The sequence below is a fragment of the Cajanus cajan genome, chromosome 5 (assembly GCF_000230855.2).
Source record: "Cajanus cajan strain Asha chromosome 5, NIPB_CcT2T_4, whole genome shotgun sequence".
NCBI classification, from domain to species: domain Eukaryota; kingdom Viridiplantae; phylum Streptophyta; class Magnoliopsida; order Fabales; family Fabaceae; genus Cajanus; species Cajanus cajan.
The window spans coordinates 21,780,478-21,807,069 of NC_138521.1; the positions used below are offsets into that span (position 1 = coordinate 21,780,478).

At 34.1% G+C, this 26,592-nt stretch overlaps 1 protein-coding gene across 3 annotated transcripts; it reads left to right on the forward strand.

The window, feature by feature from the left end:
* The first annotated feature begins 9,493 nt into the window (after positions 1 to 9,493).
* LOC109819252 (plant intracellular Ras-group-related LRR protein 4) lies at positions 9,494 to 13,847 on the forward strand. 3 transcript variants are annotated; one of them, XR_014433985.1, is made up of 6 exons: positions 9,494 to 10,155; positions 11,481 to 11,677; positions 11,782 to 11,981; positions 12,412 to 12,486; positions 12,614 to 12,686; positions 13,204 to 13,847. XR_014433985.1 is itself a non-coding variant. In XM_083075085.1 (4 exons), exons 1-3 carry the CDS (start codon positions 9,927 to 9,929, stop codon positions 11,935 to 11,937), a joined length of 582 nt encoding a protein of 193 aa, XP_082931211.1. In that variant the 5' UTR covers positions 9,494 to 9,926; the 3' UTR covers positions 11,938 to 11,981; positions 12,412 to 13,136. The 3 variants fall into 3 exon arrangements, 1 of the variants encoding a protein (XP_082931211.1); XR_014433984.1 differs by lacking the exon at positions 13,204 to 13,847 and having other exon boundaries at positions 12,614 to 13,136; XM_083075085.1 differs by lacking the exon at positions 13,204 to 13,847 and having other exon boundaries at positions 12,412 to 13,136.
* Positions 13,848 to 26,592: the final 12,745 nt, after the last annotated feature.

A 26,592-nucleotide genomic window follows, 5' to 3' on the forward strand; every position in this document is an offset into this window, starting at 1 on the left:
CATCCCAAATTTTTCTATTAATACTGTAACACCCCAGTTTTCAAAAAGGGTTATTATTATTATTATTATTATTATTATTATTGTATGGTATTTAGTCATAATTATTTTAATAATTATAGAAGAATATTATTTTGTACGTTTTAAATAATTATTGTTTTGGACAATTATTTTGTACGTATTAAATAAGTATTTTTTATTAGCATATTTAAATAAATATTTATATGTTTTAAGAGAAGGTTGATTTTATATGATATTTTGTTATTGAAATTATATTATTATATTTTGGGTCAGAAATATATTATTATTATAGAGGAAAAATATTTTATAATATACATGTATTTATTTTATTTAATTATTTTGAGGAAAAAGAGAAGTGGGTTAGAAGAGAAGTAAAATGGGTTGGGTTGACCCAGCCCAATGGATTAATTTTAAGGAGTCAGGTAGCGTTAACCCTATCTACCTCATTTGCGTTCTGAAGGATTAGGAAAAAAAAAAGAGAAAACAAAGAGCTCTAAGGAATAGTACTCAGGAACGACCTTAGATCACACCTTTGTCTTCTGCTCATCTAGGTAAGGGGGGAGTGAGAAATCTTGCTCTGGGTGTGGGAATATATGCTGGGTAGTGGGATTGGCCCCCAATCCTGTGTTTGCTGTATTTTTTTGTATGCTCATGTATGAGGGGTTTCTCCCAATTGTATCTGTTTTGTTTATTATTTTTCTTATAAGCAATTACTTATATGATTTGAGATCTTTATGGGTTCCTATGGGACACCCTATGAGAAATAGGCAAAATATAAATATTTTCTGTTTTGATTTCTGATTGCTCTATTATATTCCTTGTTGAATGTGATGTGTAAGTATGTGATTAATTTTGAGAATAAATATGTTTTGATATGATTTAGAGTGCTCTATGGGTTTCTATGGGAAACCCTATGAGAAATAGGCAAAATATAAATATTTTCTATTTTGATTTCTGATTGCTCTATTATATTTCTTGTTTGATGAGATGAAAAAATATGTATTTAATTTTATAAATAAATGAGTTTTGATATAAATTAAAGTGCTCTGTGGAGGCCTTGTGAATATGATCAGATAATGTGAAATGTGATTGGAACATGAGATATGAAATGTGATAATGAAATATGATGTGAAATGACCACGAGAAATGATAATGAGATATGAGAATGCATAGAGTCTTGAATGACATGCATCATTTGCATAAGTGTTTTAAGGGTACGATATGGAATACACCGCCAGAGAAGGCCCCCTAGTGTAAAAGCTTTGGGGATTAGTCCTTGGGGATAGCTCGGTTTGGAAGTCCCAGTCTCGCCCATTGTGTGCATGGGATGTATCTTGCGCGGCTTAGCTATCCCGACGAGACTCTGGTAGTATATCCTTCTAGTGAGAGTGCGCAGAGGGTGTGACCCGGCATGTACTCCTAGACTACTCTTCGTGTATTGCTAGAGGCAATATGCCATGTGATGTTTTACTGGCGCCACATGCATGATAATATGTAGTCCGTGTCCATACTTATGCATTTTTAATGTTATGTGATAAAGTGATGGTTTATGTCTTGGATGAGTGTGATGTTATTATTAATTTATGGCTAAAACACTAATTTGGTCCCTTATATTAATTGTTTGTTTCAATTTAGTCCCATTTTAATTTTTGGTTTCAATTTGGTCCCAAACTAATTAATTGGTTTCAATTTGGTCCCTTAAAAATTAATTGGTTTCAATTTAGGACTTCCGTCCAAATTATTTAAACGGAGTTAACTTTTGCTCACGTGGATGCCACATAGATACATACGTGGATACTACGTGGATGCCATGTGGATGCCATGTGGATGCCACGTGGATAAAATTTTTTTTTTAAAATACCTGGACCCAGAACGGCCCGTTCTGAAACCGGAACGGGCCGTTCTGGTTTCTTTTTTGGTGTATTAATTTTGCATTCAGAACGGCCGTTCCGAATGCAAAATTAACACACAAAAAGTGAAACCAGAACGGCCCGTTCCGGTTCCAGCACGGGCCGTTCCGGTTCCAGAAATGGCCGTTCCGGTTTTAACTTTTTTTTTTTAAAATATAAATATTAATAATTTTACAAAATATATATTATTAATTATATTTTAATTATGTTGTTATATCTAATAAAATAAATATTTTAATAAAAATAAGTAATTTTAAAATTTTTACCATAAAAAAATATTTTTCAAAATTATTATATTTTTTAATAAAATTAATAAAGAATATCATAACAATACGATTTTAGTTTCTCCCAATAATAATTAATAATTTTAATATATATATATATATATATTGCGGAAAAATACAATGTATATTTCTCTGATTTGGGAAAAATACAAAAGTGGTATAAATAGAATACAAGGGAATAAATCTGCACACTAATCTATCCCTAAAAATCTGGGAAATAATTCTCCCTATAAATGCTGTATCTAAATAATTAAAGGAGGGGAAATAAAATTGATCTTATTAACATTAAATCTTTACAAATCAGAATTGAATATTCTGATTGATATATGCTGATTTCCAACAGATTCTGATTGATATGTACTGATATCCAACATATATATATAATGTTTTAAAATTAAACAATTATTTATCTATTCAAATTAACATATGTTATAATTTTTGATATTATATCAATAATATTATTAATATATTTATAGATAAACTAATATACTTTTACAAAAATATAAGTATATTAATTAGAAAAATATATCTGATCTTATATATTTATATTTTTGTAAAAATATATTAATATATATTTATCAAATTATTAGTTTATTTATAAATATAGGAAAAATATTATTGATATTAATTTATTAGTAATATTAAAATATTAATAATATATAAATTTTATTTATTTAGTAATAATAAATATATATCATTTGATACATTACAAAAAATTATAATATATGTTAATTTGAATAGATAAATAATTATTTAATTTTAAAACATTATATATATATATTAAAATTATTAATTTTTAATGGGAGAAACAAAAATCATACTATTATGATATTCGAGGGACTAAAATTGTTCAATTAAAAATTGAAGGACCAAAATCGCGCAATTGTAATTCTTTAAGCACTAAAATTATGCAATTAAAATCTTGGAGATCACAAAACTGCACAATTGTTTGAGAGATATAAAATTCAATTAAACCAATATTCTTGATTAATTTTATTAAAAAATATAATAATTTTGAAAAATATTTTTTTATGGTAAAAATTTTAAAATTACTTATTTTTATAAAATATAATTATCTTATAAATAGAGTAATAATTTTTTCTTTCTCTTTCTGTTTGAAGAAATATTTAAATATCACTTTATAATTTTTTGCAACTTATTTAAGATTAAAAGAATAAAATGATAAAAATTAATAAAATAAACATAATAAAATAAAATATAAAAAAATATTAATATATTTATTTTATTAGATATAATAACATAATTAAAATATAATTAATAATATATATTTTATAAAATTATTAATATTTTATATATAAAAAAAATAAAATAAAACCGGAACGGCCCGTTCTGAAACTGGAACGGGCCGTTCTGGTTGCATTTTCGTTGTGTTAATTTTGCACCTGGAACGGGCCGTTCCGGATGCAAAATTAACACACCAAAAGTGCACCCAGAACGACCCGTTCCAGTTTTAGAACGGGCCGTTCTGGGTCCAGGTGTTTTAAAAAAAAAATTTGATCCACGTGGCATCCACGTATGCATCTACGTGGCGTCCACGTGGCCAAAAGTTAACACCGTTAAAGCAATTTGGACGGAAAGTCCCACATTGAAACCAATTAATTAATATGGGACTAAATTGAAACCAATTAATTAGTTTGGGACCAAATTGAGACCAAAAATTAATGAGGGACTAAATTGAAACAAAAAAGATTATAAGGGACCAAATTAGGTTTTTAGCCTTAATTTATCTATGTTATACCTGTTTTGTTTGTGTTTGGCTATTCGGCGTACATTTCTACACTGTGAGCCAGAATGAGATGTTTCTCACTCCCTTTTCTCGTGTTGTTTTGCTGTGACTATTATACAGGTGATCATTAGTGTGAGATTGAGGATGTTGGTGATGAAGCTTAGGCTTCTATGTTGGGTTTTGCTCTGATAGGACATGTGACATCGGGACATAGATAGGATTAGTTTAAGATGTTCTTATTAAATTATTTTGGAAAATTCAGTTTTATTTCTTTGTAATTTTACCGGCATGTTATTTGGATTAAGTTTTTGAATGTGAACTTTTTACCCTTACGTAGTTGGAAATTTGATTTTTATTGATGTAAAATTATATATATATTTTTTATAATTACTGTATATGTATGTTGGGGTAGAGGGTGTCACATTAAGTGGTATCAGAGCAGGTCGATCCAATCGACCGTGTGTGTTATGTGCTTATCACCACTCTGTTGTGTGCTCTGACTGTGTCTTGTTTGTTGTGTACTATGATGATGTTTTGCTTTGATAATGATGATGTTCTTCTTGTGTTGATATTGTTGAGTTTGATATTGTTAAGTTATTTTGTAATTAGAGGAATGATAGTCATGATAGTGTTAGCTAATACCATTATGACCGTTTTTCTTCATTCTTATAATTTCTTATTTGTTTGATACTTCTTGCTTACGTAAGAAGTAGTGGTTGAGTGATATCGCTTGTGTTGCAAGCATATGTGCGAGTAGTGATAGACGAGATATTGTGCTAATATTTTAGGAACTATTGAGGCCTTAGCTTTGGTTAAGACATTAATTTTTTTTAGTGTATTAAGAGTTTACGATTGGTGGAATTTTTTGAAAGCTATAGTTGTAGCGATTGAATCCAAGGATGATGTATGTTGAGAATTGGAGTTTTGGTATTCTTAAGGAGAGATTGAAGTGTTGATGATTTTTAGAGTTTGATGGTTGTATGTTGACCTTTTATGGTTTAGGTAGTATGTGAATTTTATTTTCTAAGTCTTTTGTACTGAATATGTGAGTTGTTTGGTTTAGATTTGTAGTGGGAAACTTTGATATGAAGTTGAGGTGTGAGTTTGGAAGGGTTGAAGTATTTTTGTGGGCTTAGATATATTGATATACTATTGCTGTTTGGTGTAGAGGATATTTTCGCTGCAGTCTTGTTGTTCCAGTATGAGTACCATATTGACAGATTTAGAATTTATGGTCTTCACAAAATTTGTATCCTTGGATGTTATCTTTCCAATGGAACTGGAATCAGGTAAAACGGAGGTCTAGAACTCTATTTATAGCTACTTTGGTGATCAAAGGTCTAGTTGTAAGCGCTGAGTATATCTGCTGCGGTTTTTGAGATTTTTAGCTAAGAAGATGATCTTTTTAGAATCTTATGTCTTCATAGGAGTTGTAGCTTATTCTCTTAGCTTTCGTTTGAGATAGGTTTGAGATCATTTGGATGAGTAGAACTCTCTGTGTGTTGTTTTCTTTGATAGTTGTTGAAAGGAGAAGTAGGCTGTAATAATGTTTTTGGGTTAGTAGGCAATGCAAGGATAAGAATTGATTTTGTTAAGATGTTTTGAGGTGTTTTCATGTGGATTGAGAGGTTGTTTAAGATTGTATGATGCTATGTGGTAAGGGTTGTTCATGTACATGCTTATGGATGGTATATTTGAAGGTTTAAAGTGGGTATCCTAATATGATTTAATATGCATGTATGTTGATATGTAAATAGATGACCTTAGGGATCAATTGGTGAATGTTGTGTGGTTAGTGAGATTGATCTTAGGGTGTGATATGATCATATTGTAGTTGAGGGTGGAGATATATCTAAGACGGTTGTATGTTAAGTTATCTAAGTATTACCTTGTATGAGATAAGTTTTCTAGTTCCTATAAATTCCAGTTGAGGTAAACATGGATCTGTCTCAGGTAGAAGTTGTGTTTAAGTGGGGAGACATCTAAGCCAATTATTGAGAATAAGAGTTTTATGAGGTTAACTTATTATTATTAGAGATTTATTGAAGGAATTTCTAAGATAGCATTGCCCTTAACTACATTCACTAGGAGGAGTATTGTCTTTATGTGAGATAGTAAGTGTGAGAGTAAGTTCCGAATTCTTAACGAAATATTGACTAGTGTTGATACTACTAGATTTTAGTAAGTTTTTTTATGGTATATAGTAGTACTTATAAGATGAAGTTGGATTCATTGTTGATACAAGAAGGAAAGGTAGTAGCTTATATTTCTAGGCAATTGAAAATTCATGAGAGAAACTACCTTATCTATGAGTTAGTGGTTATGATATTACATTAAGATTTGGAGACACTTCCTACATGATTCTAAGCTTGAGGTATTTAGTGATTGTTAGAGTCTTAAATATCTTTTGACCAAAGGAGATAGTTGGAATTTCTTAAGGACAAGGATTTTAATCTCAATTGTTATCTAGGTAAAGGCAATGTGGTGACAGATGCCTTGAGTAGGATGATCTTTCATCTATCGTTTTGATGATTTAAAGGTTAAATTTGATTGAAGAGTTTAGAGATTTAAGCTTGATTTGTGAGCTTACCCTTAGAAACATTGAATTGAGTATGTCGAAAGTGACTAGTAAATTAATGGATGAGATTAGAGGAGCCTAAGAGTTAGATCCTTTCTTAGTGAACCAAGTGGATAGAGGATTGGTAAGGCTATAGATAACCCTTTTCGAGTGGAAGTTGATAGTGTTTTGTGGTTTGAGGATAGAATCTATGTGCCTAATAATCCCGAATTAAGCAAGATGATCTTTGAAGAAGGTAATAAGAGTACTCTTAGTATTCACTTAGGAGCTATTAAAATGGATTAGGACCTTAGGAGGATGTATGAGAGTGGCGTAGCGGAAGCATGGTAGTCTAAGGTGAAGAGAGGAGTAGAGGAAGTTGTGGACTCGTGTGTAGTATTCCAGAAGTCTAAGGTGGAACATTAGAAAGTCAAATGCAGGAGACATATCTTTTTTTTATTTGCCTCAGGTAATTTCGGGGACGAAATTTTTAAAAGGAGGGGAGAATTGTAACATCCCGAATTTTTCTATTAATACTGTAACACCCCAGTTTTCAAAAAGGGTTATTATTATTATTATTATTATTGTATGGTATTTGGTCATAATTATTTTAATAATTATAGAAGAATATTATTTTGTACATTTTAAATAATTATTGTTTTGGACAATTATTTTGTACGTATTAAATAAGTATTTTTTATTAGCATATTTAAATAAATATTTATATGTTTTAAGAGAAGGTTGATTTTATATGATATTTTGTTATTGAAATTATATTATTATATTTTGGGTCAGAAATATATTATTATTATAGAGGAACAATATTTTATAATATACATGTATTTATTTTATTTAATTATTTTGAGGAAAAAGAGAAGTGGGTTAGAAGAGAAGGAAAATGGGTTGGGTTGACCCAGCCCAATGGATTAATTTTAAGGAGTCAGGTAGCGTTAACCCTATCTACCTCATTTGCGTTCTGAAGGGTTAGGAAAAAAAAAGAGACACAAAGAGCTCTAAGGAAGAGTACTCAGGAACGACCTTAGATCACACCTTTGTCTTCTGCTCATCCAGGTAAGGGGGGGAGTGAGAAATCTTCTGGGTGTGGGAATATATGCTGGGTAGTGGGATTGGCCCTCAATCCTGTGTTTGCTGTATTTTTTTTGTATGCTCATGTATGAGGGGTTTCTCCCAATTGTATCTGTTTTGTTTATTATTTTTCTTATATGCAATTACTTATATGATTTGAGCACCCTATGAGAAATAGGCAAAATATAAATATTTTCTGTTTTGATTTCTGATTGCTCTATTATATTCCTTGTTGAATGTGATGTGTAAGTATGTGATTAATTTTGAGAATAAATATGTTTTGATATGATTTAGAGTGCTCTATGGGTTCCTATGGGAAACCTATGAGAAATAGGCAAAATATAAATATTTTCTATTTTGATTTCTGATTGCTCTATTATATTTCTTGTTTGATGAGATGAAAAAATATGTATTTAATTTTATAAATAAATGAGTTTTGATATAAATTAAAGTGCTCTGTAGAGGCCTTGTGAATATGATGAGATAATGTGAAATGTGATTGAAACATGAGATATGAAATGTGATAATGAAATATGATGTGAAATGACTACGAGAAATGATAATGAGATATGAGAATGCATAGAGTCTTGAATGACATGCATCATTTGCATAAGTGTTTTAAGAGTACGATATGGAATACACCGCCAGAGAAGGCCCCCTAGTGTAAAAGCTTTGGGGATTAGTCCTTGGGGATAGCTCGGTTTGGAAGTCTCAGTCTCGCCCATTGTGTGCATGGGATGTATCTTGCGCGGCTTAGCTATCCCGACGAGACTCTGGTAGTATATCCTTCTAGTGAGAGTGCGCAGAGGGTGTGACCCGACATGTACTCCTAGACTACTCTTCGTGTATTGCTAGCGGCAATATGCCATGTGATGTTTTACTAGCGCCACATGCATGATAATATGTAGTCCGTGTCCATACTTATGCATTTTTAATGTTATGTGATAAAGTGATGATTTATGTCTTGGATGAGTGTGATGTTATTATTAATTTATCTATGTTATACCTGTTTTGTTTGTGTTTGGCTATTCGGCGTACATTTCTACACTGTGAGCCAGAGTGAGATGAAATGACTTATTCCAAGTTATGTGATGAAATGACTTATTCCAAGTGTGCCGCTTAGGTCGCATACCAGTGATGTAACAAGCTATGTGATGAAATGATTTATTCTAGGTGTGCCGCTTAGGCCGCATACCAGTGATGTAACAAGCTATGTAATGAAATGATTTATTCTAGGTGTGCCGCTTAGGCCGCATACCAATGATGTAACAAGCTATGTGATGCAATGACTTATTCCAGGTGTGCCACTTAGGCTGCATACCAGTGATATAACAAGCTATGTGACGAAATGATTTATTTCAGGTTCGCCACTTAGGCCGCATACCATTGATGTAACAATCTATGTGATGAAATGACTTATTCCAGGTGTGCCGCTTAGGCCGCATACCAGGGATGTAACATGCTATTCTAGGTGTACATTGGGTTACTAGTGATGAAATGATGAGAAATGTGAAACTTCCGTATGACGCCACATGCATGCATTTATGAGTCGAGTCCATGATATCATTGCATGATAAATGAGTGTGCATGTGATATTGATTGTGTATGTGTATTGTTTACATGTAATTTGTGCTTGTGACTTATGTTTATTGTGTGTGTGCTATCTAAACTTTATTTCTGCACTCACTACTACAAAATCACTGTTTAACATTGCTATATTTACATCGGTTCTAGTAGAACTGATGTAAATCATAAACGCGGTAACAAACTTGTAAATAAATAGAAAATACAAACATATTTACATCGATTTTTCTTATGACCGATGTAAAAATGAAATCAAGGAGTTGTTTTACATCAATTTTGCTTACTACCGATGTAAAAATGAGACCCTAATTTTTTCAGCGAGGGTGCACACTACCCTTTCACTCATCACCAACCCCCTCTCCCTCTCTTCAAATCCCCAAACCTCCAAGACGCCAAAGCCTTCTTAGATTCCATCGCCACCTCTCCCTCCTCCTCCTCCTACCCCCGCTTCCCCAACTCCCTCCTCCACTCCTACGCCGCCGTCGCCGCCTCCCCCTCCGCGACATCACCCAAACCCTCCCCTCCTTCTCCCTCGACCGCTCCACCTTCCACATCCTCCTGTCCCACCAATCCCACTCCCAATCCCTCTCCCCCATCCACCAAACCCTAAACCTCATGCTCTCCTCTGGCCTCGCCCCCGATGCCGCAACCACCGACATCGTCGTCTGCGCCCTCTGCTCTGCCTCTCGCCTCGACCACGCCTCAGCAGGGGGAGCGAGGCCATCGAGGTTTACAACAAAATGAAGGAGCAAGAGGTGGAACCTGACCTCGTCACCTACAACACCTTGATCTTCGCCCTGTCCAAGTCTGGGAGGCTTTCCGAGGCCAAGAAGCTTCTGCGCGTCATGGCGGAGAAGGGCTTCTTCCCCGACGAGGTCACCTACACTTCGCTCATGACGAGGTCACTTGTTAGCCTAAGAATATTGAATGTGGAAACCAATGATATCGATGAGCTTCCGCATTCTGTTGGTAATTGTTCTTCCCTTAGGGAGCTTCACGTTGACTATAACCGGCTTAAGGCACTGCCTGAAACTGTTGGCAAGATTCAGAGCTTAGAGATGTTATCTGTGCGGTACAATAACATCAAATAACTACCTTAATGTGAATAAAGAATATAGCTGTTACTATTTTCTTTAGATTCAACTCTGCTTGCTGGTTAGTAAATGTATATCGTGTTGCATTCATTATATTAGTGTCGGGTTTTCTTCTTCATGGTCCCAGGATAATGGTTCTTTCTGTTTTTGGAGTCATGGGACTCCTGGGCAACTGGAGTGACTGTCATTTGCTTGGAATTTTTTTTGAAGAAAATGGTTATTGTTTATATCTTTTGACATGTTAACAGTTTTTAGCCTTGTGTGGGTGTGTAGGTGGTTGGTAAATAAATGGACAAAAGATCCAAGTGAAACAAGATCTGGAAGACTGTTTGATTGAGATCTCAAAACTAGTATCCATAATAACAGTCTTTATACAAGTATGTGTGTGCATATGTTATGGAATTGGTAAAATCTTCATTTGAGTATTTTTGGAATGGCTTTTGTGTTTCTACCTCTCTTCCTTGCATACAAGGATTTGTTTTAGATTTTGCATACCTAATTAACAAACTTGACATTTTAGTTCTTTTTTCACATAACACTGCCCCTAATTTGCACAAATCCAAAGTGAATTCAGATTCTATTCCAAGTGTGTTATCCTAGCTAAAGAAGATTTAATTTCTGACTTGACTGTGCCTGGATATGACTTTTACCCTAAACTGCTTACAGGGTATACTGTAAGCAAATTTGATTTCCATGTATTGTTCTGTTTCATGACAGTTTGAACCTTTAATTAGTGTTAGAAGCTATTGTTAATAATTGTGAATGTTCCTGGTTATTATGGATTCATTTTTATAGCTGTAACCATGATTAATTTGTTTTCTTTGACATTTTGGTCAATAAAGTATACTCTACTATTTTTGTCCAAGATTGTTTAAAACTTTCGACAACTGAGTATTATTCGCATGATAGCAAGTACTGTTGTTTCATGAGTTTGTCCAAATTACCATCATGAGTTTTTTCTTTTCTTTTACTCCGATCCAATACACGACAATTTATGTTATATGTATGAACCAACATAATGAAGCTTAAGGCAAGCACACTTCCACCTTGGATATCTAAAAAAATTGTTTTGTTAGTAACTCTACTATTTTCTTTGTTCGTCTCTAACAAACCTCAAGGAACTTAATGTGAGTTTCAATGAGCTAGAGTCGGTGCCTGAGAGCTTGTGTTTTGCCACCTGGGTTGTCAAAATGAATATAGGAAACAATTTTGCTGACATGAGATCCTTGCCGAGATCCATTGGGAACCTTGAAATGCTTGAGGAATTGGATATCAGCAATAATCAGATACGCGTGCTTCCTGAATCGTTTAGGATGCTAACTCGACTACATGTTCTACGAGTGGAAGAGAATCCTCTTGAAGTTCCGCTGAGAGATATAGCTAACAAGGGAGCACAGGTAAACTGCCCTTTTGGTTTTCTTGTTTGATGTTGTTCCTTTGGTATTTTAAATAAGAGCTTTTGTTTATTTAATCTCAATTTTCATGTGTTGGTGCATCCTAGGCTGTTGTCCAGTACATGGCTGAGCTTGTGGAGAAGAGGGAAAAGAAGGATGTTAAATCACAGCCACTTAAGCAGAAAAAGAGTTGGGCTCAGATCTGTTTCTTTTCGAAGTCTAACAAAAGAAAGCGTGACAAGGTTGATTATGTGAAAACCTGATTTCATTCAATGACACCATTGCTGGCAAGCGACAGATTCCATGTGTAAGTTGAGTTGTTTTCTAGGTTTATACATCTACTTTAAAATTGGTGTTTTGGTGTTAATCATAAAATAGTTGTTCTAGGCATAATTTATTAGTGTTTAATTGTTTATCCCTCTGATTAATTTAGGGTGCATTTAGGTATAAACAGCTTGATTAAGAATTGATTCAATATTCTCGTATCATGTGAGAGCTCATCTCATAAATTTAACCATGAAACTTATTGAAATAAACTAAAGTAACTTATTTTGGTAAGCTTAACCAAGAAATTAATTAATAAGAAAGTAACTTATGCAGTTGGTTATGAGAGTAGGAGAAGGGGATTTGTAATTAGTGATTTTTCAATAGATCAGATTTTCGTTGCATCATAGTAACTTGTATTGTTATATGTGGATGTTTGGTTGATATCCTTTTATTTTTTTGTGGATTTTTAGGTTCCGTTTAAAAAAGAAAATGGTCAAATGGTTACAGTCCCACTTTTCCAAAGTCAAGAAAACATTGCTAGGAAGGTATTTTATTTTTTAATGTTCATAATATTGTACTGTTAGTTTAAGTTAAGCACATGATGTTTTTTAATGACTTCTGATATATTGTCAATCTTACTAGTTGAATTTTAAATATCTGCTGCCATTTTAGATTACAATAGAACCAATGCAAGGGAAGAAAATTGATCACAATGGTGTAAAAGTTGAGCTCCTTGGGCAGATAGGTTTGTACTTGACTAATTTTTCTAACTCTTAAATGTGTTGTGCCTCAAAAGTCAAAATACTTAATGGAGGTAAACAGAAGGATGGAAAAAAAATGAGTTATTGTTTAGAACCTTTTGTTTATCAGTATACTATGTGATGAAGCTGATCATATTGGCAAAAATTCACTGCAATTTGTAGCATTTTCGTGCACTTGCTAAAAGGAATTTACGTTGTCAATTATTTCATTATCTAATATTTTTTGTCTTTTGAATCAGATGTATTACTTTTGTTAGATAAAGTTTAGAACTCTTAGGCATGTCACGTTTTATATTTGCATTACTTGTAAATAGATGTGTGTATAATGGAACTTCATACCTTTAAGGGGACTGGAATTATTTAAAAATTTTATCCAGCATTGAGGATGTATGCTACTCTGGAATTTTTATTCATTATTTTCTTTTAAATTGTCATTTAGGCTAAATATTCCAACTTGATTCTCTATTTATATTTTTATCTAGTTATATCCATGATTGTCAGGTGGATTATTTATTTTCCCTTGAGCATCTGCTCCTGAAACTGATATGATCTTCCTGCCACTGATGATCTTATTTCAAATTCCAAATTTGGGCACTTCAGTATTTTTTATACAATGATGTAACATGGTAACTTTTAAAGTTTTCTCTGGTAATGACCAGTAATGAAATAAATTTTCCATTCATCACTTGCTGTAAACATATGCATAACTAGATTTAGTTTAGGGTTTCCTTATTGTTATTCTGTTTTGGAAGAGATTCATTTTGTTATAAATTCCGCATTTGACCATGTTTGAAGTATACGAATGTGAATTCTCTACTATTATGTTAATGAATTCATTGTTTGAATTTTAAAGATTTTATTTAAACTAAGAATATGTTTTTATATGTATGTTGGGGTGAGGGAGTCACACAGTTCAACTGTTAAGGAACCCAAAAATTTGTTGTTAGATTGCGACCCTGTGTAGTATTTTTTGTTTGTTTTTAGATTGTAATGTTAGGATTTATTTAGTGATGTAATTAGTTTATTTAGTGGGTTGGACCTTTAATTACTCAAGTTAGGCCTACTATATTTTTCTATTAATATGTATTGTGAGACTTACTATGTACACTTTATACTCATTTTTTTAGATTTTAGAGTTGCTTCCACTACAAGTTTCTATAAATTCTCTCTTGGAATTTTCTCTTTACATTTTTCTACACAAAAGAACTACAACATATTGATGAAGATGTGTGACTAACTCGTTCATCCGATTGAACGTTTCAAGAACTATGGTAAAATTTGAGTTCTCGATTTATTTTTACTGTACAAATTTTCTTCGTCTTCTTCTTCGTTCTAGATCCATTTTCCATTCTTCACGATTATGAGCTTTGCTTTAATGGATACGGATCAAATTTCAAAATTAATTTTGAATTTAGATATAAATTTAGATTTAGACCTAAAATAACCTAAATCACTTAATTCAACCATTCACTGCTCTTGAATTTCAAGGAAATTATGAAATCACGATTGTGTTTCATGTTTTGATGGAATTTAATAGATCTAGATTTAGATCTATATTTAGATTATGTCCATGTTGATTTATGTTGATTGAATTTGGATTATCATTTAAGCCATGAAAATTTTACCTCAGCGATTGAAATCTTGAATCGATGTAATTTCTTATTGAATTTTCCGTTTGTCTTCGCAATATTTTAATTTTTCTTTATTGTTCATAAAAATTCCCTTTCTAATTACGTGATAATTTTGGATTCAATTGACTTGTGTCTTCGAGAAAAATGACCTAGGTTGTTTCCTATGTTACAAATCTTTCAGAAAAATCTAATTTGCTTTTAATAGTGATTCAGTAAACGCCATCACTAATCCAACAGCCTAATGGATGAATCATATTATTATTTAATCGTAATTTGCAATGGTTTTTTTGTGCACAAATTTATTTATATTCTTCATCTCTCTTTTGAGAAGGTTGACGAGAAGTGTAGTGAGAATTGCTGGTTTTTGGATTCCTTGGATTTTTCATGGGTAGCTTCAACGGCTTCCAATGTCTTAAGTACATCTTTCATAAAAGGACGTTGTTTAGGGTTAGTTTCTAAGCATTTTAGAGTAAGTTGTGTTGCTTGCATTGCTACCTTGGCTGAATATTGACCCTCTATCTTAGCATCCATAATGGTTTTCGACTTTCTTTTGGATGAAAGATGATGCTTGGTCCATTCAACTAAGTTATGTTGCCCTGTTAGCTGACTTGTGTCAAGTACTCGTATGCTTGTCAGTATTTCAAGAACCACTACACCAAATCCATACATACACATTACTCTTCACATATAAGTGCCATGTTGACATGATACATTTCAAAGCCATGTTAATTTCTGGCAGGTTAAAGGATTAGACTAAGAGTCTAGGACTACACTATTCCATATTTTAGCTTGCCTCCCCTAACTCCATCTTTCACAAATTTGGACTACTTTAGAAAACTTTGTTTTTGTTTCTTATTTTTATTGATAATTACAAAAATGTCAATGTCACCTTGTTTTAATTTTGTTTCCTACTTTCAAAAATAATGAAAACAACACAAATGTTGTTTTAACTATTTCTTGTGAAAATCTTTGTGATCAATAAACAATATGGAATTTTGGTAATTATTTGTTAAAACAGGAAATAAAGATGAAAAACATATTCTCAAACCAAACAAATCCTTTATTTTTTTTCCTGCATTTTGCTTTCACGTTGTTACTTGGCATAACATGTAATCTAAGCTCACATTTGTCTTGTGAGTCATCAATAAAGCCAAAACATACATTTAAAGCTACTTTAATCATGCTCATGTGTTGAAAGAATAATCTATTTAATGGATAATCTTCTGTTTGATTTTTGTCGTTTATGTAAACCCTTCAAGTCAACAATAATCTTATTTAAGAGTAATAGTCTCTAACCCAATGAGTTGAAGATATCCATAACAAGACAAAAAAAAAAAACTATTTTAACGGTCAATTATGTGCAAATATCACCTGATGTTACGTGTTGTGAAGAAGCATAACCATATACATATTTGTTCATATTACTAGTAGTTTCATGTGATTGTCCTTCAAAATGCGCCAATATAGTGGAGCCAAAATTTTATATTTTTGCTTTGTAATTATGTAGGGAAAAAAAACAGTTATCCAAATGATCCAATAAATTTAGCATTAAATAAACATCAATTTTAATACTTTAAATATATTATGCATTATAACACCATGTAAATGCTTCAACTACATAATAGGTCTAGTATTGACAACACTTGCAAAGAAGACAAGGAGAACAAAGACATTCAACTTTCTATTAACAAACTATGTTTTGATACCTTTTCAATATTAGTTAGTAAAACAAAAATGATGGGATCGAAATTCATAGTGTTTATTCATCCCAACTTGATACTACATTTGCTTTAGCTTCCATATCATGAAATAAAGGAAAAGGTAGAATAACAAAAAAAGATTTGCTTCATTCATAATCAACTAACAAAATATAACTAACCCTATCAACAAGAATAATTGAGGGGTTGAAATCTCTAAATATTATTTGCTTTTCGAAGGCATGCAAGAAAGCTAATCTTCAAGCTTCACCAATTGGCTATTTTAAGTCGTGTGTTCCAAGAAAGTGATTCGACACTTCTTTCATAGAAATAACAAAGAAAATGAATTCAACTCATTCAAGAGGAAGAGTTCTTTTACTAATTTTTAATAGTCTTTGATTCATACTTTTGAATAGATGATTCTCCAAGCTTCCATTTCGTATGAACTCCTGCACAAGAAAAATTTTATTATCGTCGCAATAGTAACTTAATAGCTCTAAAAAGTTTATCCCATGATAGATACTTTAATTTGTGTTGATGGTTACAGTAAAATATAAAATGCAATAAAGATGGATGTTGACCTCTTCCGAGTTGCGCAACTTCAATACAAAACAAAATGGGAGCAGTCAAAATAAATTTTTAACAAAAAAAAAATATTTATAAATATTTTTGCTATTTTTAATCTACTAAATTATGTTTTTGTCTCTTTATTTTCATATAACTACAATTTTAGTCTCTTTATCTTATAATAGAAATATTTACTTCTCAAAAATTTTAAAATACTATATTTTAGTCCTTTGGTCAAATTGACATTAGTTAATAGTTAAATTTAAAGATTATTGATATTTAAATGAATTAACATTTAATGATATGTCATTTGAAAATAAAAATAAAAAATAAAAATAAACATACAAATAAGATTTATTAATAAAATAAATTTTAATTACACATTAAAATAAATATAAACGAAGATTTTTTGTAATATTTTTTTAAATTTTTATTTTACATCTAATGTCATTAAATATTATATCACTTAAATGGTGATATATTATCAAATAATATTAAAATTTAATGATTAATAAATATCTAATAATAATAGGATAAAAAATTATTTTTTAAAATAAATAATTAAATATATCAATTTTAAAATAAAAAGACAAATGCTACATATTGACAAAAAGGACCACAACTTACCATTTATAAATTTCACATCGGTGAGTCCGTCTTCGTGCAATTACTAATCGACTAAACACTATCTGAATTTGAAAGTTGTAGCATTAATCTTATGAGATATTATTAGACAAGTTTATAAAATATTAAATAAGTTTGTAAATTTAAATTTTTTATTTTTGATAGTTGAAGATGCTAAAACAGAACTAAAAAGAAAGAAAACAAAAGCAACAATAAAAAATATAAACTACACTCTAAAAATATGTTCTCCAGCAGCACTGCTTGAAGCAATGGAATAACATCCAGAGGAGGCTCCATAAAATTAGTTAATCCATCAGTACAACTAAGACCCAATTTTGCAAAATAGTCTGCACACTTGTTGCATTCTCTAGGGACATGAGATATAAAAACTGCCCAATCCTTGTCGAGTAGCTTGCGAATTTCTTGCACCAAATTTGAATAATGATGCATATGAGACACCCCTCCTTGAATTCACTTCACTGCAACCAAAGAATCAGCTTGACAATAAACTCATGATAAGCCCAATCTTTGAGCAATACGCAAGCCTTGTAGAATGTTTAACAACTCTACTCTAATAATCCCAAAGCCATCCACATTTCCACAGAAACCATGAATCCAAACACCATCCAAACTCCTCAACACACCCCCAAATCCATCTTTGTCTTCCACAACACTCTCATCCATATTTAGAATGACGCAATTCTTAGAAGGAACCACCCCACCCATTTTGGCAATCTACTACTCACCTCATGGTTTGAAAAAACATTAGTCATAGCCTCAGAAAGTGATTTGGTAACCAAAATTACCTGCCATGCCTTTGTTTTACTGCCTTCAAACACCAACCAATTCCTATCCAACCAAATCTCCCAAACTGTAGATAAAAATAATGTGCCTCCCAACTTAACTCCATGAATGACCCATATTTTAAAAGTCATAATCTGATAGAAAGTGCCATGACTTACAAACTGCAATATCCGCCACACTTCTCGCACCTCATGACAGTCTTTGAAACAATGCATTACTGTCTCCTCCTGGCTGCCACACCGTCTACACTTATCATTCCCCATGATGCGCCACTTGAAGAGTAAAGAGGAGGTGGGAATAGAATCATGCCAAGCCAACCAGAGAATGAACTTGATATTCTCAAGCACATGAAGATTCCAAATCCATAACCACTTGTCATCACTTGGTTGTTTTTTAGGTTCAAATGTAAGCCAACTATATCCACTTTTCATCGAATAATTACCTGTTAAATCAGGTTGCCAAACAATGCAATCATGTAAACCTTTAGACAATAACAAATTTTGTTTAAGAAGCACATGATTGAAGTCATCTGGAAGAGAAGTCCAAAAAGAACTTAAATTCCAACCTTCCTCATTTCAAACATCTCAAACACTCATTTCCAAGTTATGTACATCTACTGCCCAAACTTTCTCACAAAGCAGGCCCTCCCCTGTCCAATCCTCAAACCAGAAACTAACCTCACCACTCCCTAACTTTAGCTTGAAATCCGGAAGGAGGAGGTCACGAGCTTTTACAATGTAACTCCAAACATAGGACCCTTGCTTCCTCTAACACCAGAATGGAATCATATAACAAATATCTCTTTGACATAATTGAGACCCAAAACTTGTCATGACCTCGAAGAAGGTCCCAAACCAACTTTTCTAGCAAAGACACATTTTTCAATCTAGAAATTTTGGCATTCAATCCTCCTTCTCTCCGACATCTAGCAATTTTTTTTCCAGGCCACCAAATTAATACCCTTCCCTGATGATCCCTTCTAGATGAAATCACAGCTCATTTGATCAATAGTAGAACAAATATAGTTAGGGAACCAATATAGTTGCATGAAAGAAGTGGGTATAAAAGAAATGACAGCATTTGTCAAAGTAACTCTACCTAGCTTAGATAGTAATTTGCCTTTCCAAGTAGCTAACTTGGCACTAATCCTATCCAGAATTGGTTAGAAAACTTCCCTCCTTGGCCTCCCCTAAAAGATAGGGAAACCAAGGTATTTTTCTAGAGCATTAGTGAACCGAATGTTAAATATTCTGATGGAATCACACTAAGACCAAGAAGACCAAGAGGTGATATATTGAAGGAGGCAAGAGGAATGGGTTAGTTTTGAAAACCATAAGAGGAGTGGACCTACTTTTGGGCTTTAGCTCCTACGTTTTTTATTAGTATAGGATTTATTCCTATTTTGCCCTTGTCTTTAATTTCATATTTTACCCTTGTATTTTGGGTACCTTAGACATAGGATTTATTTATCTTGTATTTCCTATTTTACCCCTATATTTTGGGGTGTCTTAGTTATAGGATTTATTTTTACTTGTATTTCCCATTTTACCCTTGTATTATGGGGTTCCTTAGATTATAGGATTTTATTTTATAGCTAGGTTATTTTATTAGGGTGAGAAAATAAGGCCTAGACATGTTTTTTGGTAGCCTTGGATTTATTTTTGGACTTGACAAGGTTTAGGCCCAAGTGAAGGGCACCTAGGTTGCATGGTCTTATCATGCACCTAGATGTAGCTTAACCAAATCCAAAGATTCCATCCTTGGCCACCAAGTATCATCTAGGGTTAATTTAGGTTTCATTTGAAGTGCATTTGGCTTGTATTTTTCAGCTAAGCACTCTCAAATGTAACCCTAAATGTGTTCTCCCTTCTATAAATACCCTAGGCTAGCAACCTTGTAAATACTTTGGAATTTATGATATTAAGAGAGCCTTTAAGCCTTAATATTCTTTCCTTAGTCCCCTTGGTCATTTCGGCCACCTATCCTTCTCATCATCACCGTGAGTGTTCTCACCTTTAGGAGTGGCCTTCATCCATCCATGAAGTGAGCCAAAACCCTAGAGTACCACCTTAGCATTTCATCAAACACCTAGCCTCCATAAACACCATTCACCCATCTCCATCACCAAGGCTAGAAACCTTGAGTTCCATGATCTAAGGAGTCTGGTCTTCCCTCTTTGATGCTCATAACTCAATTCATGCAAGGAGGGTTGCCATCATATTCCTTGAAGTCTAGCTTTCTTGGCCGAAGTAATTGTCTTAAAAACAAACGCCCTTGATTTGTTGGCATTAATTTTCAAGCCAGATTTAGTACAAAATTCATCAATAATAATCTGCATCAATCTAACTTAAGAATTACAAGCCTTAATAAAAAGAAGGCAATCATCCGTAAAGAACAAATGGGAGATGGAGGGACCTTCTTTTGAAATCTTAATAGGCTGCCAACGACGATCATACACTGCCTGATTAATTAACAGGCCTAATTTTTCCATGCACAACACAAATAAATAAGGGGATAAAAGGTCGCCTTGTCTAAGACCTCTTCTAGGGATAATCGTCGCTGTCTTAACTCCATTCCAAAGAAGATGCAAAGATGATGAGGAAACACAATTCATAATTAACCTACAAGTGATATTTGGAAAAACAAAATCATGTAGGAAATTATTTAAAAATTTCCAATCAATGCAGTCGTAAGCCTTCTCAGGATCAAGCTTAAAAATAAGGTCACATTTCTTCATTTTAGACTTGTTCATAAAATAAAGCACTTCCTGTAGAATAATTGCATTATCTACTGTACTTCTCCCAAGAATAAAACTACTTTGAAGAAGGCCCACTACATTTCCTATAAAAACACGCAATCTATTCACAAGCACTTTTTTGATTAGCTTGTACCCAATATTTCATAGGCTAATGGGTCAAAAATCCCTATATGATAGAGGAGCATCCACTTTAGGAATTAAAATAATTAAAGTTTCTGCCAATTTAGCTTTAATAGTACTTGTTTGGAAAGCCTCATTGATCAATTACCATACATCATCACCTACAACGTCCAATACAAATTAAAAAAGATTGGTTGAAATCCATTTGGCCTAGGCGACTTAAATGATTTCATACCTGTAAGAGCCTTGAATACCTCCTCCTTTTTCACTCGAGCTATAAGAATATTTTTATTATCATCAAAAAGTGTAGGCATATACGAAGTAATAATGGACTCCTTTGTAGCTTCCCTCATGTAAAAGATCTTTTCGAAATACAAAGAGGCCTCTTGTTCCAACACATTATTATTAGAGCACCATTCCCCATTAGGAAGAAAACGTCCACTAGCATGGTTTCTTCGTCTTCTAATAATAGTCTGAGTATGAAGAAAAAAACTATGTTTTTGTTGCCAAACTTTATCCATTTTTCCCTAGACTTTTGGAACCAATGAATTTCCTCCTATAGCAATATAAAGTTATACTCTTGTAATAGCTCCCCTAGCAGACGAATAAGACTAGCAGAGTCCACATTATCCAATGCTTTTTGGACCCCCTTAATTCTAGCTTCTGAGGCTTTTTTCTTCTAAAATTATTCCAAAACATTTCTCTGTTGAACTTGATAGATTCTTCTCGAGTGGCTTGAAGAAAATTTAAAACATTTCCTCCCTCACCACACCAAGGAAGCTTCACAATGTCATTGAAACCATTATGAGTAGCCCATGCCGCCTCAAAGTGGAATGGTCGAACTGAAGTTAGATGAGAAAAACACATAGAAGGGCAGTTGAATATGTGTGTGTATGTGAACAAAGGCATTTTTAAAACATTTTCACAATTGGACCCTCTTTCGTCCAGTTAAATGGTATTAGTGAATGCTAAATAGAAATAGCCCAGGGTTAGTTTAACAAAATCATTTTGTGACGGGGAATTTCATCGTCTGCTTAGAGAAATTACTTCTTAAATGAAAACCATTTTTTTAGGATAACCAGTTGAACAAGTATGGTTTTCGTCTGAAGATAGTTTTAATAGACGATAAGCATTAGACAAAGTTTTTCAGTATATTAAATCATTCAAAAAACGTATGTTAGAAATATAAAAATAGTGCAAGTATTTTTATACTAGTTCACTCAAACTGAGTTATGTCCAGTCTCCTTCAATCGAAAGGCTCCACTAGATAATCAATTAAGTACAAGTATTGTTTGTTCAGCCTCTTCTGGCTCGCTGTGAGTATTATAGACCACCCAGGTCACAACCACTCCTGGTCCCAAGTATTCTCAACCACTTCTGGCTCGTCAGCTTCACTCACAGACGCTAGTATTCTTAAACTACTTTTGGTTGCCTGAGTATTCTCAAGCACTCCTGGTTCGTCAACTTCACTTGCTAACACTAGTATTCTTTGATCATCTACTTCTGGCTCCCGATGAGTATTATCGACCATCTCCTAGCCTGCCAGTTTTACTGACTAGCGCTAGTATTATTTGCTCAGCCACTTCTGGCTCTCAGTGGGTATTCTCGACCAACTCCTGGCCCGTTGACTTCACTCATCAACACTAGTATTCTTCACTCAGCCACTACTAGCTCGCAATGAGTATTCTTTGATAAGCCTCTCCAAGCTTTACAAGTATGATTTCCCTAGCCTCTTCAGGCTTTACAATATTAGCTAGACAGGTTTGGTTTGAGTGTATGGGTTACTCTCATAGAGAGGATACAAAGGTTAACACACTCACTACGGTTTGCATCCTTAGCTTTTGCAATGATTAAGTGTGGTTTACTCTCATAGAGAGGATACATAAACTTGTTACGCTCTCTAAGGTACATGTTCATAAGTTACACTTAGAACTCCTTAGTCTACACAGAGAAATACACTAAGATACATTTAACTCTATATGCTCTGTCTTTGGTTTCGTTGCTTCATGGGATGGATATCACTCTTTTTCTCGCTTGAACCATTTCAAGACAAACAGCCAACCTCTTCAGGTTTGACGTTATGACCTATATATAGTCTTGTGATATCTGCCCGTTGCAAGTGTCCGTTGAAGCGAATATAGTTGTTCACGACTAGTTTAATCCTTCATTTAATGCTTCGAATCTTGCATTAAGTATTGCTTCCTGTTCATAGACATTACGTGCATTCTTCTTGCCTTGTTAGCAGCTATGTCTGAATTTAGCAAAGACCTAAGAACTTTTTTGTCCTTTTCTGGTCACATGGCTGTGGAGTGTTGTCCTTATCTGAAAAAGTGGTGTACTTTTTCTAGCACATGCATGCTTTTACTTCCGCGCTTGATTTTCTTTTTCTTTTCTTCTATTTCTTGCACATTCATTTGAGAGATTTTGTGTAGTCGTAGACGATGCCTTGATTTGTCCTTTGAGACTTGATTCTTCATATGCTTGCATGACAGTCTTCGTTTGCGTCTGTTAGTCCTATGCATCTCAATCTTGACCTTCGTCTTAGTCTGATCATTATGATTGATGGACAGACTTTGTTTCCATTTGGAATACTTTTTAGTTTGTGTTGTCCTTTGTCTGATGCATAGTTGACTTTCTTCTTACCTCTGACCAACCTTCGTTTGGTGTTTGATTATTCATCTTCTGATGCACATGTGGGTCTTTATCTATCATACGACTTTGCTTCTTCTAATCTTTATGTTGTATTTGATACTAGAAACTTCGACTGATAATACTCTTCGTCTTGTATTTGTTGTCTTTTCGTCTGGCTTGAAGTTTTTCTTCCTTTATCTTGGCATATGCACATTCTCTATTCTTCAACTTGCCTGTACTTATGTTTTTCTGAAACACTAACACACTTGTTAGAAACATGTATTATATTTGTCTCATTCAAAACCTTACTGTGAATTGTTTCGTTTAACTTAACAATCTCCCCCTTTTTGATGATGACAAATATAATTCATCAAATTGTTTCAAAGTGTTTCAGATAAACCTAAATCTTCTAAATCAGAGAAATTCATAATTTATAGCAAGTTCGCATATTATCAATGTATTACAACTATCACATATTATCAATGTATTACAACTCTCCCCCTTAGTATATGCTCTCCCATTTACTTGATTATTCCTTAGACGTTTTTGATTCATTTAACATATTTGATTCGTTTCTATTTCTCCCCCTTTGTAATCATCAAAAAGAAATATTGCTTCATTTGACAATATTCATCAGAGCATGTATATCACAATATTCATCAGAGCATGTCATATATCAGGATAATAACTTTGGGTGAAAAGTGAAGACTGAATTTGGTTGAACATAAATTGTATGTAATGAGAGAAATCTGTGCAATCATAAGAAAATAAATACATTAGATTAGTCTCTCCCTAACTTAGTTATTCCTAGGCTAGTCTCCCAGAGTGATCAAGAAGATGGAGGTGGATCCTTGGAGAGCTTAGAAGCCATCAAGTCGAACAAGCGGTCCAACTTGTTGTCCAGATTTGCTTTGAACTTGTTGAATGTCTTGACAGAGACAAATTGTTGTTTAGGTTCAGATGTAGCTGTCAATTCTTCAAGAAGGGTAGATGTTTATATTGGCTCAGCGGAGATAGGTTCAGATGATTCAGATTGTGCTATTTCTGAAGGAGCATCCCAAGGCATAGGCATGCCAGGTTTCCAAGGCATAGGCATGTCATAGATTGGGGCTTTGTACCACGAGTTTGTGACAACTTTCCACTCATCCTTGTATAGATCTAGGTTAAAGAGAGCAGAGTGGATGAAGTATCTTTTGCTAAGAGCGTCAAGGTCTGGCCCTCATTCTCTTCGAAGAAAGGCGACAGATGTGTCACTGAAATGCTCAGTTTGCATAAAGTCATCCAGCAATACCCACGTAGCATGAGTGTCTTAGCCTTTTCTTCATTTGAGATTCCAGACGAACTTGCCTCCTGATTGCACTTGTACATGAAGTTTTGATAGAACTTTTCAGCATCATCTTCAATGTATTGAAGTGCTTTGGCAGGGTCCTGTTGCTTGTCCAAGCTCACTCCTTTATAATGACGAACTACATCCCTCGATGGTTTGGGCATTGGTCCTATATTAATTGCAAGATCCTTCATCTTGTTCGAATTAATTAGAGGAAGACAGGGGCAGACGCAATCAGGGTAGACGAAAATTTGGGTATTTTGGTTGACATATAGGGAAGGAGGTAAGTATAGCTGTGTTGGCATATCTATACATAAGCGCAAATGACCTATTACGACAAGGTCAAACGCGGAGAGGGAGTGAAAGTGACCTATATGTACAGGAACGAAGTTATTTAGTGATTGGATGAACTCTACCTTTGGTAGATGGGATGGAGGTTGTCCAGGACGGCTGGTGGATGGAGTTTTCTTTTTAAGTGGTGATGAGGATGGTTGTCGGTATAAAGGAAGAATGAGCTGAGGAGTTCCCTATGGTGGAGTCCAAGCATATTTATACTTGATCACCCTTCCTGGGTAAATCTTCCTCTTGAAGGTAGGTGTGGGAAGAGAAATAATTGTACCTGGTGGGAGAGCTATATAGGCCTCAAACAGAGAGAAAGGAATGTCTAGGAAATAAGGCGTGCACTTGTATTCCCCTTCCTCGTATTCATACACCGGCGCAGGGTATTCTTCTTGGCACGGTGGATGGGCTTCTTCTTCAACTGTTTGACGGTGAGGGTTAGTGACAGTAAGTGCTAGGAAGTGCTTCAGAAGATAGTATTCAAACTAAGGATGTCTAGACTGATCTTCAACTTGCATTGTAGAGGAGGGAGGAGCTTTCTCCTTGAGTCCAAAAGTAAGTGGACGTGCAAGCAAGGAGAGTGGAGCAGGAGGAGGAGGTTGTTCCAGCTAGTAGTAATCTGGTCCAAACATTGGCCTTTTTGAGAGAATGGCTTCATACTTGTGTGTGTTCCCTTGCGAGTTGCGTAGAGGGTCTCTTGAAGCGTCTAGTATGGTTGAGTCTTCCTCAAGCCAAGAGTACACTGGTCTGTAGTACCCTAGGGCATGCTTGGTGGGCTTCTGAAAAACGTATTGCCCAGCCTAGTTGATGGGGTATAGTTCAAAAGGCACATTGATCGTCCTAACAATGATGTATGGATGTGGCTTTGGACGTAGAACAACTTTATTTTTCTTTATTACGTCCTTGTTGGTGGTGAGTTGGAAGTCCTGAAGTAGTTCAGCCTTTCCTTCAGGGTTAGCAACACCAGGAAAAATGATGGAATATAGATCAGTTTCTGGTTCCATCCCTTCTGGAATCACTGGGTTTATTGGTTTCCTTTTTGAGAAGAGAGGAAAAGGCTTTGACGACACAGTCATACGATCAGCTTTGATTTCCATCTTTCTATTTCTCAATGCTACCATATCTACAGTGACAACCTATAAGGAGATTCAGGATCAGATAAGGATTACAAGAGATTGAAAGGAAGGAAGGTAAGGGAATGTCACTTACAAAGGGGGAATGTACAGTGACGGAAGGAGAGGGAACGTTCTTAGGAACTTTGGTCTAAGCTAAAGGGACGATGACTTCAACGACTAATACAACTGCCTCCTGTTCAGCTTCACTTGTAGGAGGACATACCGACTGTTCCATTTTCGTAGCCACCTTTGATCCCAGCTTAATGATTCTTCTCCA